Source organism: Protopterus annectens, chromosome 4.part0, assembly GCF_019279795.1.
Source record: "Protopterus annectens isolate FY-2018-M chromosome 4.part0, PAN1.0, whole genome shotgun sequence".
NCBI classification, from domain to species: Eukaryota; Metazoa; Chordata; order Ceratodontiformes; family Protopteridae; genus Protopterus; species Protopterus annectens.
In genome coordinates, this window is record NC_056733.1 from 932,600,487 (window position 1) to 932,619,815 (window position 19,329).

General features: G+C 43.2%; 1 protein-coding gene across 1 annotated transcript in view; it reads left to right on the plus strand.

The window, feature by feature from the left end:
* Window positions 1–19,329, plus strand: part of KNTC1 (kinetochore associated 1) — a 3,090,908-nt gene that overhangs the window by 2,635,032 nt on the left and 436,547 nt on the right. The window contains exons 58-59 of the mRNA XM_044068909.1: window positions 13,929–13,983; window positions 14,085–14,148. Of these exons, the coding sequence (XP_043924844.1) occupies window positions 13,929–13,983; window positions 14,085–14,148 (119 nt within the window). The remainder of the gene's footprint in view (window positions 1–13,928; window positions 13,984–14,084; window positions 14,149–19,329) is intronic.

The following is a 19,329-nucleotide window of genomic DNA, read 5'->3' on the forward strand; positions in this document are numbered from 1 at the left end:
GTGGGACGATAGTTGGACAATTCTATCGCGTTGCCACCTTTGTGTAATGGCATTATGAATGATTTTTTCCAGAGAGTTGGAACATAGGCCTCTGGAATATATCTGTTAATGAGGATGGATATAGGGTATGGATTGGCATCAGCTGCCATCTTGAGATATTCTGTAAGAAGGTAGTCAAGAGGGTTGGTGCAGGTTTTGAGTGTGAGGAGAAGCTTTTTAATTGTGTTGGTGGTGACAGGCTGTAGTGAGAAAGTAGTTGAGATTGAGGAAGCAGTGAGGTGGAGGAGTGAGAGTAGGTCATGGGTTGAGGGTGGTGGCAGTGGATCTTTTGAGGTGGGATGTAATAGTGGTCAGTTATGCGTTGTGGTAGGAAGAGATTATGTGTTTGAGGTAACCTTTTTTATGCATTCAGTGAAGTGGTTGGCTATTTCTGTGCTGGTTTTGTCGGGAAGAGGGTTGAGGTTAGTTTTTTGCCAGGATTGAGAAGTGACGAAATGAATGACCAGAATTTTTGGGGATTATATTTGTGGGTGGATTGTAAGGTGTGTGATAGTGGTCTCTTTTGTCTTTTGTTATAGCTTTTTTAGTTAGATTGTGGAGATGCTTATACTTGGTTAAGTTAGAAGGGGATGCAGTTACTTTTGATCCTTTTCCTGCATAGGGTTGCAAGTTGGTTAAGAATGTCAAGAAAAGTTGTGTTGAAGTGGCTGACTGAAGAGTTTTGAGGTCGGACCAGTTTATAGCTTTTAAAGTGGTGAATGATTGTTGGTTAAAGTTTGAGATATTTCGAATAGTTTTGTATTGATGGTCTTTGAGAGGGTGGGAGAGAGTTCGAAGGGCATAAGCAGGGAGGTGGTCGCTCAAAGTGTCTGGGAGAATCCCAGCCTTGGAGAATTTGGTGGGGTCTGAAACTAAAATCCAGTCAAGTATGGAGCCATGAATGTGTTTCATCTCCAAACAGTCTCTCTTGAAAAACTGTTTCTGAATCCTTTGACGGTTCACCCACCTTCACTCGTTCCCTTTCCCTCTCATCTCCTTCCTCAGCAAATAGTATTCCTCAAGGCTTGATTGCCTTCAAAACATCAACACCAGACACTCCTGCTAACGAAGCCTCTGCTGCCATCTTACAGACATCGGTCTGCCTACCTTCCATCTCACATTTCTCCACAGTTGAAAACTTTTGCTACAAGGTGAGTGAATCCTTGTCACTGTCATCTCATTGATCTTGCTGCATTGTACTCCCTGCTTCTCTGGACCTCTACTGTGCCTGGGATAGAAGCAGGAAGTGAAACACCAAATTTCATCCACCTGCTTATGAAAAAAGGTAGTTCTCCATTGCCCTGGCCAAATATCCCCTCATAATATAGATACCAACTTGGGTTAATTCCTGAAAAGAAGCTACTAGCCTAGTGGGAATAACAAAGGATAAACAAAAATAAAATAAGACAGGCTAAAAATATATTTCTGAGTTGTCAAGGAATACATTTGACTTGCATTTACTGGTAGGAAAAAAGATAAGATAGATAGCTAGGGGTGGGTGGGTGTGTGTGGTTTTTGGATGTCGGGTTATCTGCATGCAGTGTTAAATGTGTTTATACTGGATTACGTAGAAAATCCACAGCTTGTATTAATTAATTGCACAGCAGTAAATTTCACCTTGCCACATTTATTGGAACCCCTCCCATACAGTCAGTTAAGAATCTGTGTGAAATATTGTGATGGAGAGCAGTTTTTAGAGGTAGATACTCAAGTTATACAAGTGTTTGCTAACAGAGTATGATTATAATATGGTAGTACAAGCATATTTAAGGTGAAGAGGCAGAACAGAGAGGAATGCTTGAAGATATGTAATCTTTAAAAACTATGAGGAATTTAATATCAGTAAGAAAATATTTTATGACCGAATATGCAACATTAAGAATAGAGATACTTGGCAACAGTTTTTTACCACAATTATTTAATACAGGATACATTTTTCAAACAAAATTTACATAAGAATTTGTGTCTGTTATAGAAAATGTAAGAATGTGAATAATTTTTTGTATATAGTTATTTTAAAAGACCAGCTGAAAATAATAGGAATGTTATTACTTGCTCCTAAGGTAACTTTTCTCTATGGAGCATATGTATAACTAGTCGTTATGTAATGGAATCCACTGAAAGAATTAATGAAGAAGAATTTTATGTAAAAGGTAAGTAGGGATTTTTCCAGATTCTTCCGACCCATTTCCGCTATCCACCAAACCACCACGCCCATTCTGAGAGATTAGTGGTCTTCAACTGATTCCTGAGACTTCCATCTTCCTCAGAACTTCGAAAATCCTTACTCACGCCAGGCACAGAATATCTGGCTTAAAATCTCAGAAAAAAACTTTCCAGACTCTTTCAGTGAGGCTTCCTTCTTCAGCCTCCATATAGCCTCTTGTTCAGGAGCACTGCAAAACATGAGAGAGTTCCACTTCCTGCAATCTAGTACTGGAATCAGCCAACTTCACAACTGCCTCTTCTGTGCAATTCCCTGGGAAGGCTGCACATGAGAGTCCTACAATGGCTGCTATTTGCACCTCCTTATTGCAATCGCAACAACCCTTAACACACTAACACTTTACAACTAAGCACATGCACTGTGACAACAACTAACAACCCTGATAGTAACCTTCAATTTCCAGGACAGTGGTGCCCACCACCAACTGGTTAGGGTGGAGTCAAATCTGTAACCCTGATAGGGGAAGGTTTTTTTCAGGACAGACAGTCCAACATGCTTTTCAATTCTGGACAACCTGGGTATCAATGTTCAGGAGTTGAAGGCAGTCGGTAGTCTGGTCAATTCACTTGAGCACAATCTGCTTCTCCTAGGGACTATGCAGAGCAGTTCAGAGACATTTTCAACAGTGTCGGATCCCAACACAATCTAGGGGCAGTAACGCGTCATATTCCGAGTGCAGAGAGGCCATAGCTGGCAGTGGGCTGAGTCCGGTCGCTGCTTAACAGCAACGCACATCCCGGGTCATCCAACGCCATAGCGCATCCAAAGGATTTTGCAGCACCTGGGCACACGCACGTGTGGCATAAAACACAGCCAGTGGAAAATGGATTTTTCGCGACGCGGGGCCTTCTTCCCATCTGTTTGCGTCTCCAGCTGAATGCCTATTTTCGCAGCTTACTCCTCGACGTCCATTCTCATTGCCAGGGATCCCCCCCACACGCACTTCCCAGACTACCCCCGGACTCCTGCACCATTTCTCCTCTTTGCCCTCTTTCTCCCTTTCTCCAGAAAGCACCCTTCCTCCCAATACACATTATTCTCCTCCCAAATCCTTGTCCACTGGCTTTTCACAATCCTCCCCAGACACTGTGGGCCCTGCATCCCGGGCTTTCCCTTCCTCCTCTGATACACAGCTTGAGGCTCTCATTATCTCTCCCCCAGAGCCCTCCCCTCTCTTCTCACCTAGCTCCATCCAGGCCATATCCCCATCTTTCCTGTAGTCAGATCTTTGTCACTGTGCACAATATTAAGCTTGGAAGGAAGCTTTGTATTGCCAAGCAATAAACATAAATGTGGATCCAAAGCTTCCACTCACAGGAATACACACCATGTGGATCCTTTTATAGCTCCTTTGAATAAGATATTAGAGTGGATCCTTTTATAGCTCCTTGGCTGCCATTTCGAATTTTCACTGGACTGCTGGAGCTGCTGTTGTGCTCAAATGACTTGGTGTCAAGCCTCTGGCTGGTCCTTTGGCATTCAGACTACTTCGTTTTTTCTTTTAAAAGCATTATTAGATTAAAAAGGTCAGTTAGATTCAAAATTTATGTTGGGAGTCTAAAATATTGTTTCTCCTGTTGTACCCTTGCCTTTTTTCCTCTTGCTAATTAAATTAATTATAATTACTTGATCCTACTGGTAGCTATTACTTCAGCTTTTTACTCGATAGTATCTGAACTCTGATCTTCACTCTTCCCAGTTTCTCTTTCTTCTTCTCAATCCTTCCTCCCTAAAGTGAATGTTTCTCTCCTTAAGAGTTAAGTTTCTCCCCACAATATTAATCAGTCATTAATCAGTCCATTGAATTACCCAAAAAACCACTCCAACAAACCACTTTCTTCAAAACCTGTTATACAAATTTCACACACACAGAAGATTTTTTGATATAGAACAAAAGATCACAAAAAGAGATCAACTCTCTTTGGCTTTTTTTGCTTGCAGATTGAAAGGACTTGGAGTTACCAAAAGAGGATAAAAAACGTTACCAATAATCTGTATAATCTAATGTCTTCAAATTCTTACTCATAAACCCTTTTTACACAACCCAAAGGACATTCCACAAGGTCAGTGTCTACATCTTTGGCTCATGCAGCCCCACTGACGCTGGGACGCTATTTTACACCTGCTGCTGCACATACTCTCATTTACATTCATTCATTACAAGTATTTTCAAGGTTTTTTAGAAGGGACAGGGCAACCTTTGGGTTCCACTGTGCTCCCGAGTGAGTTCTCCGTGACCTCCTCAGGGAACAAGGAGCTAGGGTAAGACCATGTGCTAGATGTAACGATTGAACATTATCTGACACCTATTGTGTAACATCCTAAGTCAATAACCATGTGTTCATCATCATGTGTTCTTTTCTCTCCCTCCCACCCACCCCCCAAGAACGCTCTTTTGATGCTCCGGCCAGGAGCATTCTGCTCTACTGTGCTGCAATATTGTGCATGGCATATATATATATATATATTGTGTCTTGTTGGCTTATATATATATAGTTATGTTATGATTAGATTCTTTCTGTGCATATGTGATGTAAGCATGATATTCTGTCTGTAGGTTGGTTTGCTTGCAGATCTGAGTAAAGGCAGAGGGGGATTGTGGGTATAGATTGTCTCAGCTTCTTCCTCATGCAGAGCTTGTAGAGGGAGCACGGAGCCGAGCAGGATCGGCCGGCTCCCATGTGTAAGAACAAAGGCGAGATGAACACTCCACATGGAACGTTATGGTAAGGACATAACTTCTATTTTCTGTCGTAGAGCTGAAGGCGTGGGTAGGTGTGTGTGTGTGTATACATATATATTATATGTGTGTGTATGTGTGTGTGTGCATGTGTGAAACTGTTGTAGCATTTAAGGTTAAAATTCAGGAACACCTTAGTTGATAGTAAACTAAGAAGCTAGAATGCCATATTGCTTCATATTTTATACAACAAAATGTTGAAGATTATATAATTTTTAAGGCAAGTGTTTTGGAGCAGATATATACAAATTAAAGAGGTGGAAAGTGTTAAAGTATTTAGAAGATTTTATCCTGTGTAATTAATTCTTATCTATAATATATTAAAACTACAGGATCTGAATGTAATCGGAAGTGATTTTACTTTACGTATCTGATTGGTACATTTTATTAATTGGTTGTCTTAATTTCTAGTTGCTATTTAAGTGTTGTTTTGCATATTTTGTGGTTTTAATACTCCGCTGAAGGCTGTGCCATAGTGCTGGTGAAATATTGTTTTAATTATGTACCATTACCATTGCTTTTGGTCCTTCTGTTAGCATCCTTGGAGGTACTCTACTGATGAAGTCCTTAGCAGTGACCATAAACTGGACAAAGTTCTCATTGATCCTATCTCAGGAGGTTATTTCCATTGGCACATAGCTGGATACTCTATAGTCTCAGATGTCCAGGACCATGGTGAGTGCCTAAGAAATCATGGATTTGGTAGGTTGGCTAAGGTTTATAGTGGAAGGTTAAACCCAGACCCCCCTTCTTATTTTAGGCTTGATGGCCATCATGATCTTTATGGTACCATTTGTTCTGCTTATGATGCAAGTGTTATTGTGGACTACAGCTTGTAAAAGGTGCAGAGCCACCACAGACTCTCATAACTACCCTGGTGTCTGTCTCCTGCTGTGGCCATGGCATGGTGGGCAGTTCCCTTCAGTCTGCAAATGGGCCTCTCATTCCTGCATCCAAACCTTTCAAAGGTCCTTATAATTGCTCCTCTGCTAAAAGGACAGGGACCTTAACTCAGGCCGCCTGCATTTTAAGGGAAGTTGTTCCTCCTTGAGAAGGGGCTCTGTCTCACTCATTTGGAGATGCTTGCAGTCCTCCTGGTTCTAAAGGCTATGGAGAAAGATATGCTTCTAGGATTGCTTATTCAATCTGACAACCAAGTGCATCATGTGATACTTCAGCAAGGAGGCATCTAACAGTAGGCCAGAGAGAGAGAGATGATCGGAGCTGTTTTGCCACTCAGGAGACATGCACTTCTCTTTTGTTGACTGTAGCAAGACATAGGTGGGGGTCCCATTGGATGTGTTAATACATTGGCTGTGGAGTTTCCTGTATGCCTTCCTTCCTGTTGCTCGTATGATCAGGATAAAACAGATGAACATTTGTGGGTCTAGTTCAAGCAGCTTTATTACACACATACACATCAGGAATGAAGCTTTGTAACTTAAACTTAAATAAACTTATAAACAGACTGACTACCACTCCCATACATGTTTACACTCTGGCTGTTCTCTCAAAATGGCACTGCTGCCTGCATGTTCTCACTATTTATATACATAGGTTCATAGGTTCATACTAGGCTATCTGCCCTAGGGCATTTGTAAGCCTAGCCAGAGTGTGTTTGGCTTTCGCCACCCATTTAAATGAATTTTACTATGCCCTTTTTCGAGGTTTAGTTTACTGTGCCTCTGTCTAACAGTGACACAGAAGTGATACCTGGGGTAAACCTACGATCTCCCATCCACTCATCAAGATTCCTCTTGAAGAGAGTCAGTGAGGGACTCTGCCTAACTTGGACTGTGATTTTATTCCAGAGTGAAGGGAGCCTCTGGGTTATGAATCTGTCCCTCCAGCATGTCCTATTTATTTCTGTGCTGCGGTTCAAGTCCCTCGAGCACGTAGCTCGATGGGATTTGGATTTTCTGAGGTGCAGCATGTCCATTAATTCCAGGTTGGACATGGCTTTATACATCAGGCACAGATCGACTCTAAGCAGGCGGTATGCATCCGAGTAGAGCTGGAGTTTCTTTAACCGGGCAGCATATGGCATCTGTTTGAGCCCTTTGATCCTCTTGGTGAGGTACTTTTGGGGTCTTTCCAGTTGCTGCAGGTGTCTGGTAATGTACATCCCAAAAGGGGCATTGTACTCAATTATGGGCCTGATGAGGGATGAGTAAAGAGGCACAATGACCTCCCCTGATCTAGGTGTGAATTCCTTCATGATTAGGTGGGCTACATAGAATGTTTTTCTAACCACTTTGGCCACGTGGTTGTCAAATGAGAGATTGCTATCAACTTGGGTCCCCAGGTCCCTAATTACTTCTTCCATACTTAATGGATTACCACCTATGTGGTAATTTGTGGGCACTTTGTTTTTGCCAAAGGGGATGACTATACACTTTTTGGCGTTTAGCTTGAGGCCATGGCTCTAGCACCAGTTGTCTGTTTCTATGAGACCCTTTTGGAGGATGCTTGTGTCAGCTGGAGAGTTGATTATGGCGCCCAGTTTGCAGTCATCTGCGAACTTGGTCAGCCACAGTCCTTCCATGTTGGCCTGTACCTCCGAGAAATATATACCAAACAAGAGAGGTCCCAGGACTGAGCCTTGTGGGACGCCACTTGTAACTGGTTTGGAGTCTGACATGGCTCCACCAATTCTAACCATGTGGGTTCTGTCCTTGAGCCAGTTTGCAACCCATCTAGTGACATAGGGGTTTATATTTAAGCTGGATAGCTTATCTATGATGCCCGAGTGGGGTATTGTATCGAAGGCTTTTGCGAGGTCTAGGTAGGCTGTGTGGACCACCTTCCCCTCGTCATTGACCTTGGTGACTGTTTCAAAGAAATCGACCAGTTTTAAGAGGCAGGATTTGCCCTTAACAAAGCCGAACTGGGTAGGATCCAGTGTCTGTAAGTCCCCAATATCTTTATTTATGAGTTCCATGATGATCCTTTCCATAGCTTTGCAGACCAAGCTAGTCAGGTTTATGGTACGATAGTTTTCAGGATCCGTTGAGGCGCCACTTTTGTGGATAGGGACCACTGTTGCTGTACGCCGCTCTTTGGGTACATATCCTGTAGTAAGGCTGAGATTGAACAGTAGCTTTATGTTTGTGTTCAGCTCATCTTGGAGTTCATGTACGTTGCAGCCCGGGACACCGTCTGGTCCCATTGATGCTGTGTTTTTTGCTTTGGAGAGGGCGGTTTTTACCTGAGCATCTGAGATGTCAGGGGGACAGCACTCTGCTGGAATAGATATTTGCTCTTTTGGTGGTGAGGGGCGGAGAAGTTTGCGCTGAACCTGTCGGCCAGGATGTTGGCAATGTCTGTGGGTTCAGTGTATTTTATGTCATTTTGGACTAATTTTGAGCATATCTGGGAATTCCCACCCAGGTTCCTAACTTAACTAAAGAAAGCTTTGTGATCATCTTTAGTGTCCTGTGCAAGTTTTCTCTCGAAGCTGGCCTTAGATGATTTTATGAGTGCCCATAGTTTTTTGCTAATACTGATCAGAGATGCCTTCTCTTTTTGGGATTTTGCTATATCATGTAGTAACTTCCTTCTTCTATTGTATAGTTTGTTTATGGCTGGGGTGCACCAGAGAGGACGCCTGCCTTTGGGGGATTGGGTCTTAGTTTTATTTGGGATTGCATGATCCATGCATTCCTGAAGGTGTTCATAGAATGCGTTTATAAAGGATTCTGCGGTCTGGGCTGTATTTTCTACAAGCCTGGGGGCTTTGAAGGATTCCACCTCGGTTTTGAGTAGTGTGAAATTTGCTTTAGAGAAGTTTTTCACTGTGGTTTTCTGGGCAGGGGGTGGGGTCGGGATGTGGATATCCAGTGAGATTAATTTATGGTCTGATCTTACCAGTGAGGGATACACTTCTGGTCTGGAGCATAGTGTCCCCATGTTGGTGATGATCAGGTCCAGTATGTTTTCCCCTCTTGTGGGAGTGGTCACAAGTTGTTCCGTAGCATTTGAGTTTATAAATTCTAGGAGCCTTTGGGCTAGGGTGTTGGAGCTAGAGTAATGCTCCCAGTCTATGTTTGGGTAGTTGAAGTCGCCCAATATAATGGTGTTTGGAGAGACCTTCATATTTTCCAGTGTTCTCAGGAAGGCCGAGTGGTGTTCCTGGGTTTGGGAGGGTGGTCTGTAGCAGGCTATAAACTGGAAGGCAGTTTTACCCACTGTTAGTTGCACATGGATAGTCTCCGATGCTTCGTGCTGTGCCACCAACCTGGAGGTGTGTGTATCCTTGACGAATATTGATACTCCCCCTCCTTTTGTGGTTCGGTCCAAGTTTTGAGGCCGAAAAGCATGGTATGAGATATAACCCGGTAGTGCTGGGGTTCTCTCGGGAGCCTTGAACCAGGTTTCTGTTACTGCACAGATATCGATGTTCTCCATGCTAAGGAGAGTTTCGAGTGCGTGCATCTTGAGGTTTAGACTTCTGGCGTTGAGCAGCATTACTCTTAGTTTCTTATCCCTTGTGATACCTATGGAGGTGGGTTTGTCTTTTGAACCTTGCCTAAAAAAGGCACTATGAGGGTGGCAAAAGCTTTTGCTAATATCCGAAAGCCCAGGGGTGACAGGTGCAAGCTGTCCCTAGCGAAGCAGCATGGCTTGTCGAGCATGTCATCCCAGGCTGACAGGCATTGAATCCCCTTTGAATGACACCGATGCTTAAGCCAATTGTTGAAATTGATCATCTTGTCTTCGTATTGTGGCATCATTCTTGGTGAGGGTAAGATGCTACTCAAGGTCAGGGTCATACCGGCTTGGGCTACATTCTCAGAGAGCTCCTCTATGTCTCTTTTCATGTAGTGTAGGGAGGTACGTCTCAGTTCATTCACACCAGCATAGACAATGAGTCATATTTGTACTTGCCTTGGAGTGACCTGAGTGCTTGTGTTATGTGGTGGATCCTAACGTCCGACAGGCAGCTCACTGTGACCTTCTCCTTGTTCAGACTGGTGAGCGGGACATCAGTGTGCCTGACGATAGAATCACCTATTACAAGTGTATCAGGTGTGTTGTTTATCCTTAAGGGTTGTGACTGTTCGGCACACTGGCTTTGTGAACTATGTGTTGCACGTGTTTTGTTTTGGGGTAGCAGTTGCTTGGGTGTCTGCTTTGGAGGTTTCTGCTGCTTAGGCAGATTTTTATTTAGAGCCTCCGAGTATGTTTTTGTGTGTTTATGTGTTTGGTTTGCTGTCGTGGTAGGTCTATGTGAGACTGGAATTGTAGTGAGTGTGGATACCTTCTCCTCCTGACTGTTATGCCAGTACTGAGTTGAGAGAGAGCTGAGCCTCCAGTTTGGCTATATGGTTGCATCTCTCACATGTGTTGGAATTTGTTGGGAGGAGGAGAGGGTTGTCTGTGTACATGAGGCAGTTATAACATTGCCTTAGGATTCCCATATTCACCAGCTGGACTGGAGAGGACACTGCCAACTGACCTTTGGACATGCTAGAATAGTTCAGGGAACTCCTTTGAAATTGAAAAAAAAGTGCCAATGGGGAGTAAGGTACTCAAGGGGAGTTTGTGAGGGTGTAGTGCTTTTAATTTTTTAGTGCTGACTTATATAATTGCTTTAGCGAGCAAGTGCCAGGCTTTAGAGTAGGAATATGGTGTTTATTATGAGAAGTAGAGCAGTTCTAAGGGAAAAAGTGAAGAGCAGACTTTGTGGAGCCGAGAATGGTTTAAATCCAATTAAGCGGCACTGCCTGATGCTGCGCTATGCGCAAAATCGCGCTAAAGTGGGTTTTATACAGGGGGACGTGAAAGAGCTAGAAATTGGCCCAAAACAGCCAATAGACTACCAGATTCTTGTGCTGGGAACACTCCTCCAGGGATAGATAGGCTGCTCTAAGCTCCCCACTCCCACTAATGAACAAAGAAGCCTCCTTTTATCCAAGAAAGGAAATGGGCAACACAAGAACTTTCCAAAAGTCCAGAATACAGCAAAGCCTGTATTTGGACTACTCTAAGTCAGGAAAGGTGGGAAACAAGGATAATTTTTTGGTTTTTCTTTTTTTTGCAAATAAACAGCAGGAAAATTCAATAAATATGTAAGACAGGCTAGCACACTTGAGTGGGTAGCCTCAACAGGTAAATGCAACAAACAGGACAAACTTTGAAAGTGCAGGTGCAAAAACAACTTTAAGCAGTTTAAAGCAGTTAAAGAAGCAGAAATACTTGCTATTTAGCTAGATCCGACAGTCGCCCAGTTAGTAGCAAGAAAAAAACACTTTTATCAGGTAAGCAGTCACTCTTTTAGCCTCTCTGCTGCTAGCACCACTCTGCAGGACCATGAGGAGCTTGGCTGAGTAGTAACAAATGTGCTTACATCTGGAAATGCTTCTTAAAGGTTCATACACACGCTCTGTTCTACATTTCCATTCACTATGATTTAATAGCTCATAGCCAAATTTGGAGAAGGGAAAAAAAATAATCTTTGCACCAATGGTTATCGAGAATGATGTGGTTTCAAGCTTCATGTCTCTGGCAGTGGAGGACACACTCGCATTTCTAGCTAAGGAATTCTCTATGGTTAGGGTGACTGCTGGCTGCTTACTCCTACACCAGACCTGGCAGGGGCATCAACAGTGATTATCACCATCAAGAAGCCTTCCATCCATTAGACATACTGTGACAAGTAGAAAATTGTCTTCATTGTAGTGGCACAGTGCTTGACAGTGTAGTTCTGACTTGCGTCAGGCATGTGTATGATCTGGACGTCACGTTTCCTGCAGTCAAGGTGAATGTGTTGGCTATTTATGTCATTCTGACCTTGTGGGAAATGGCAATGTGACCTACTATCAGCTAGTCAAGCAGTTCCTTCAAAGAATGCTGAATTTCTCCATACGTTTGAAGATTCACCTTCCTTCCATATATTTTAAACTTCATGTTTGATGGGCTTGCCTGCTTCCACCTCTTACCAACCTGTCTACAGTACTAAAGTTCTTATCTTGGAAAGCACTTTTTCTGATGGTGGTCACCAGCACTTTACAGGATCATGTAGAAGCTGCAGGCCCTCACATCTAGATGACCCTTGGGCATCCACAAGTATTCATTGTCCTCTGAAACAACATATTCCTTCTGAAAATGTCTGATGTGTCCGTCAGTCAGCCCATTTGAGTCTCTGTTGTCTTTACCAGGGCATAAAACCGAAGGGAATAGAATCCTTCACATCCTGGGTGTTTAATGTCGAATTTTATCAAAAACCATGAGTTTAGGAAGAGTAAACAGATGCTCATCTTTGTTGAAGGATGATGGTGGGAACAAGGAAACCTTTTCCAAGTGGACTGTAGATTGCGTTGTTTTGCTGTCTGTTGAATCAACACACATTAGAACCTTCTGATGTCAATGACCTCTTCACTAAAGATGTGGCTGCTTACAGTGCTGCCTTCAAAAATGTCTCCACTGGGGACATCTGTGTACAGCCGTTTGTTCATTGGTTCACGCCTTCACAAAGCATTGTTAGTTGGACCTTGATTCCAAGAGTCAGTCCTCCTTTGCTACCTCAGTGTTGAATCATTCAGCCATCTGAGCTTTTACCTTTTGGCCATTCTCATGCCCTAACCTGCCAGCAGATTTTATTTTTATTTGGAATTCTTAACAATTACTGCAGAATGCTCTAAAGTTGGGTACCGAATATCTGTAGTGACCATGTAAATCAGTCTGTGAAGGTGTCTTTTGTCATTGATGTTTGTCCTCTGCCCCACCCTACCTTTCTGTTTGGACAATTCTTCCATCCTGCAGGTGGATTTTTCTGTAAGATGAGCAGTGATGTATGTTGTGTCTTTTCTTACTGTATTCTAGGCTATGGTTATTCAGTGAATAATAGTTGATCAAACTAACAGTAGGAAGGGCCATCATTTGTCCATCTTTATGCAGGACAGTCCCTGTTTTGCCAGATGTGTCTTGCTAAAAAAACAGGAAAAATGTATTTATTTTATTTAGTTTAACATTTGTTAACTGGGATAGTCCGACTGGGACAGAGCCCATTTTCAGTGGAGGCCCAGGGAGAAATGCTCCATACACATCTTTGGAATGTGGGGGGTAAACCGGAGCACTCTGAGGAAACCCACATAAACGATGAGAAGGACATACAGACTCTGCACAGAGGACACCCCAGCCGAAAACTAAACCGGAGAAACACTTGTGAGGCAACAGCGCTAACCGCTGCACAACTGTGCCGCCCCATAATGACAGATGCCCTCCATTTTCAGAACAAAAAAAATTTTTCTAAATTTCCACTAATAACTGCATAAAAAATTATTTTGTATGCGGAACACCTTGTACGAAATAACATTAGCACTCAAATTCTGCAAAAATGAGCTTTGATTTTGGCACAGTTGTGAAGTCCAGTCTTTTGCACTGGGTATGGCTATGATATGTCCTTTAAAATGTTACATTTCCCTACAAATGCCCTACTTTAGTGTTTGAAAAGGTGGTAACCCAAACAGAAGCGCAGGATTTTGACACACATTTCTAACCTGGCTTGTCAGCAGGAGGCATGTGCATTCCCAAGCACAGAGAGAGTATTGACATGCTGGAGCTAGCCTGGCGAAAAAGGAAATCGCACATTTCCTGCTGCAGAAGACTTCCTCATGGATCTGCTGGCCTGATATTTATGAAATGAAACCCATTTTAATGTGGCAGTCTTTTTCTTCTGTCTTGCTTAATGCGTATTTTAGTGTTTTTGTATTTTTCTTTGTGGCACCATGATTCAAACAGCTGTACAGATAGGATGTGGTTGCTGGATGAGAAATTAAGACAACCACTATCTTACCAACTTTTGAAATATTTTCCTTGAACGAGAGCCAAAGCAGACAAATTTTTACTTAAAATGGTCATATAAATGTACACCATTCTAAAAGTCTGCTTATCACAGTTTGTCTTTCTCATTTTTATTAGATACCAAATTTCACCACAGCTTGGCGAAGTGTTATCCTTTCACCATTTATTTCGGGTATGTGTTTTTATTTTGTATTATACTTTCTTTTGTACATGTATTTGTCTAAATTTGAACTTTCTCCGTGTATTGAAGATAAACATTTTGTGGTCTTACAGCATCCTGTCCACTGAGCTCCAAGCAAATTGAATCATTGCATGAATCTTTTGTGCTTCTTTTCAAGTAAGTTAGTTTATTACAGAATCTTTAACCATATTCAGTTTTTAAGGCCAGCTGTCAGATGAAAAATGTAAGGCATTGTCTCCACATTCCAAATAACATACTCATTTTAATTTAATAACATTATTTACTAACATAGCACTTGCCACAAGGAACTCCTGCACTTGTGTTACCCTGGCAGTACCTGAAAATGGTCAGTTGTGATCAGTATACTACCCCAGAAAATATAAAATAAATAATGTGTGCAGTGGAATCATTAAAACAGTTTTCAGTAGTTCGCAGATTTAATTTATACTGACATAAGTGGGAGCGTATGTGTGGAGTTGCCTTGGTAGGTGCAGCCTGTCGACTAAGTAGAAGGTGAATGTAGAAGATGTTCACAGGATAGTTGATACTTTAAATGGGGAATGTGCTAATATGTCAGTTAGGTTGTTGTATACTGGCATTTAGGTAACATTACAAGACGCTTCTTTAGTGGAGACCTCTGGAACTAGAGACTTGGAAGAAATGCTGTAAGTGTCTTGATGTCATCTTTGTTGTAACCAGTCTGCCCCTCCATTTTTTTAAATCCAAGTCTCGCTCTGCCACGTTTAGTTCTTTGAGCAGAAGGGATAAAGCTATTCTATTGGTTAAGCAATCTACTAACTGAATTCTTTGCTGCTGATATTATGAGGCGAATTTTCTCAGACCAAAGTAGTACCTTTGTGCTGCTTATCTGTTGCCACACTGTATCCTCAGAAATAAGTTTTGCAGATTTAATTGCATCCACCAGTAAACAGTTACCAATGATATTCAGTGGGAACATCCGACCACATCCATCACCTGAAGAGAGTTTTGAAATCTGAGTCATAAGAAACATTGCATGATAAATTGCGTCTGTTTTTCTCCTAGTTTTAAAGAGATTTCTTGCCCTAAGTGGGGAAATTTCAAAGCCACTTGTTCTGCATCACTTTGTTTGTTTACCTCTTGAGCATTCTTTGCATTGGCATGATTCATGTTATTTGCCCTGTTTGAAATGTCAAACATCAAGTCAGGCCTGTTTTGTCTTGTAAATCGAGATACTGAACTTACCTTTGCCCTTAGTTGAGCAAACGTTTTGCCATGGGGCATAGTTGTAACATTTGACTTCCCTAGTATGATGTCTAGTGAAAGAACAAATGTATGTAGCAGAATTTTTCTTTTGCATATGTATGGAATCACCACAGGAAATAAGTTCTGTGGCACTGTAGCAAAAAAAAGATGATGATCTTGTCCTGCCTGGAAAGGAATATCAATTTTTGCTTCAGTGGCCTTGGCTCCAGGTGGTGGTCATTGCTGATGGGACTCGCCAACCCCATCTGCAAAAATGAGAAAAAAGGGGTGCTTTTGAACCCCCATCCCACACAGTCACATAAAATTATGGCAGGCAAACAGCCCTTTCACCTTGCTATGTTAACTGTGCCATAATATGCCAGGCAGGAACCACATCCCCCATCCCACGCATTGACATAAAGTTATGGCAGGCGAACAGCCCTTTCACCTTGCTATGTTAACTATGCCATAATATGCCAGGCAGGAACCACATCCCCCATCCCACACACTGACATAAAGTTATGGCAGGCGAACAGCCCTTTCACCTTGCTATGTTAACTGTGCCATAATATGCCAGGCAGGAACCACATCCCCCATCCCACACATTGACATAAAGTTATGGCAGGCGAACAGCCCTTTCAGCTTGCTATGTTAACTGTGCCATGATATACCAGGCAGGAACCACATCCCCCATCCCACACATTGACATAAAGTTATGGCAGGCGAACAGCCCTTTCACCTTGCTATGTTAACTATGCCATAATATGCCAGGCAGGAACCACATCCCCCATCCCACACATTGACATAAAGTTATGGCAGGCGAACAGCCCTTTCACCTTGCTATGTTAACTGTGCCATAATATGCCAGGCAGGAACCACATCCCCCATCCCACACATTGACATAAAGTTATGGCAGGCGAACAGCCCTTTGACCTTGCTATGTTAACTGTGCCATAATATGCCAGGCAGGAACCACATCCCCCATCCCACACATTGACATAAAGTTATGGCAGGCTTAACAGCCCTTTGACCTTGCTATGTTAACTGTGCCATGATATGCCAGGCAGGAACCACATCCCCCATCCCACACATTGACATAAAGTTATGGCAGGCGAACAGCCCTTTCACCTTGCTATGTTAACTGTGCCATAATATGCCAGGCAGGAACCACATCCCCCATCCCACACATTGACATAAAGTTATGGCAGGCGAACAGCCCTTTGACCTTGCTATGTTAACTATGCCATGATATGCCAGGCAGGAAGCACATCCCCCATCCCACACATTGACATAAAGTTATGGCAGGCGAACAGCCCTTTGACCTTGCTATGTTAACTATGCCATGATATGCCAGGCAGGAAGCACATCCCCCATCCCACACATTGACATAAAGTTATGGCAGGCGAACAGCCCTTTCACCTTGCTATGTTAACTGTGCCATGATATGCCAGGCAGGAACCACATCCCCCATCCCACACATTGACATAAAGTTATGGCAGGCGAACAGCCCTTTGACCTTGCTATGTTAACTGTGCCATGATATGCCAGGCAGGAACCACATCCCCCATCCCACACACTGACATAAAGTTATGGCAGGCGAACAGCCCTTTCACCTTGCTATGTTAACTGTGCTATAATATGCCAGGCAGGAACCACATCCCCCATCCCACACATTGACATAAAGTTATGGCAGGCGAACAGCCCTTTGACCTTGCTATGTTAACTGTGCCATGATATGCCAGGCAGGAACCACATCCCCCATCCCACACATTGACATAAAGTTATGGCAGGCGAACAGCCCTTTGACCTTGTTATGTTAACTGTGCCATAATATGCCAGGCAGGAACCACATCCCCCATCCCACACATTGACATAAAGTTATGGCAGGCGAACAGCCCTTTCACCTTGCTATGTTAACTGTGCCATGATATGCCAGGCAGGAACCACATTCCCCATCCCACACATTGACATAAAGTTATGGCAGGCGAACAGCCCTTTGACCTTGCTATGTTAACTGTGCCATAATATGCCAGGCAGGAACCACATCCCCCATCCCACACATTGACATAAAGTTATGGCAGGCGAACAGCCCTTTCACCTTGCTATGTTAACTATGCCATGATATGCCAGGCAGGAACCACATTCCCCATCCCACACATTGACATAAAGTTATGGCAGGCGAACAGCCCTTTGACCTTGCTATGTTAACTGTGCCATAATATGCCAGGCAGGAACCACATCCCCCATCCCACACATTGACATAAAGTTATGGCAGGCGAACAGCCCTTTGACCTTGCTATGTTAACTGTGCCATAATATGCCAGGCAGGAACCACATCCCCCATCCCACACATTGACATAAAGTTATGGCAGGCGAACAGCCCTTTCACCTTGCTATGTTAACTGTGCCATGATATGCCAGGCAGGAACCACATCCCCCATCCCACACATTGACATAAAGTTATGGCAGGCGAACAGCCCTTTGACCTTGCTATGTTAACTGTGCCATGATATGCCAGGCAGGAACCACATCCCGCATCCCACACATTGACATAAAGTTATGGCAGGCGAACAGCCCTTTCACCTTGCTATGTTAACTGTGCCATAATATGCCAGGCAGGAACCACATCCCCCATCCCACACATTGACATAAAGTTATGGCAGGCGAACAGCCCTTTCACCTTGCTATGTTAACTGTGCCATAATATGCCAGGCAGGAACCACATCCCCCATCCCACACATTGACATAAAGTTATGGCAGGCGAACAGCCCTTTCACCTTGCTATGTTAACTGTGCCATAATATGCCAGGCAGGAACCACATCCCCCATCCCACACATTGACATAAAGTTATGGCAGGCGAACAGCCCTTTGACCTTGCTATGTTAACTGTGCCATGATATGCCAGGCAGGAACCACATCCCCCATCCCACACATTGACATAAAGTTATGGCAGGCGAACAGCCCTTTGACCTTGCTATGTTAACTGTGCCATAATATGCCAGGCAGGAACCACATCCCCCATCCCACACATTGACATAAAGTTATGGCAGGCGAACAGCCCTTTCACCTTGCTATGTTAACTGTGCCATAATATGCCAGGCAGGAACCACATCCCCCATCCCACACATTGACATAAAGTTATGGCAGGCGAACAGCCCTTTCACCTTGCTATGTTAACTGTGCCATAATATGCCAGGCAGGAACCACATCCCCCATCCCACACATTGACATAAAGTTATGGCAGGCGAACAGCCCTTTGACCTTGCTATGTTAACTGTGCCATGATATGCCAGGCAGGAACCACATCCCCCATCCCACACACTGACATAAAGTTATGGCAGGCGAACCGCCCTTTGTCCTTGCTATGTTAACTGTGCCATGATATGCCAGGCAGGAACCACATAGAATACTTTTCATGCTCTCTTTACCCCTGGATTACCAATAGTCTGAAGATACATTTGTAAGGTTTCCAGAGTTTCCCTCTCACTTTGCTTCGGGGGAAACTAAATGAAGCTGTCACCTGTTAGTACAGTATAAGTGGGTACCGTGACCCAACTCTAACTCTAGAAAGTAGACAAATAAAACTCTGGAAGCCTGGTTGTGTTCAAATGCAAAGTAACTTTATCCTCAGATGGAGGAGCGCTGTTGAAACAAATCATACTTTACGTTGTCTTAAATTTGCACAATAGGAAGCCGATTGTTTTGGGCAGAGACATTAAGGGTGATGTCAAGGGGGGGGGTCACATCCTCCTCAGCGTTTGGCTTTGTGATAAGTTCATACCAGAGAGAAACCATCCCAGTCAATCCCCTATCCTTACTTTTGAAAAGCCAGACTTGTCAGTAGTGCACATTGGATAACAGAGGTAATCAGTATTACCAGTCCCATGTACAAAACATGTTTAATTAAAGAATGTCTTAAGCCCAGAGTCCTGATGGGGGCTGTATAATGTCATTCTGGTTTGTACATGAGACTGGTAATATTAATTAGTTGTGTTCTCTAATGATAATTTTAAAAAAGTCTGACTTTTGAAATGCAAGGGGGAGACACTGACTGGAGCTGTCCCACTCTTGTATGAACCAATTGCATATCTGAATGCTGAAGAGAACATGGT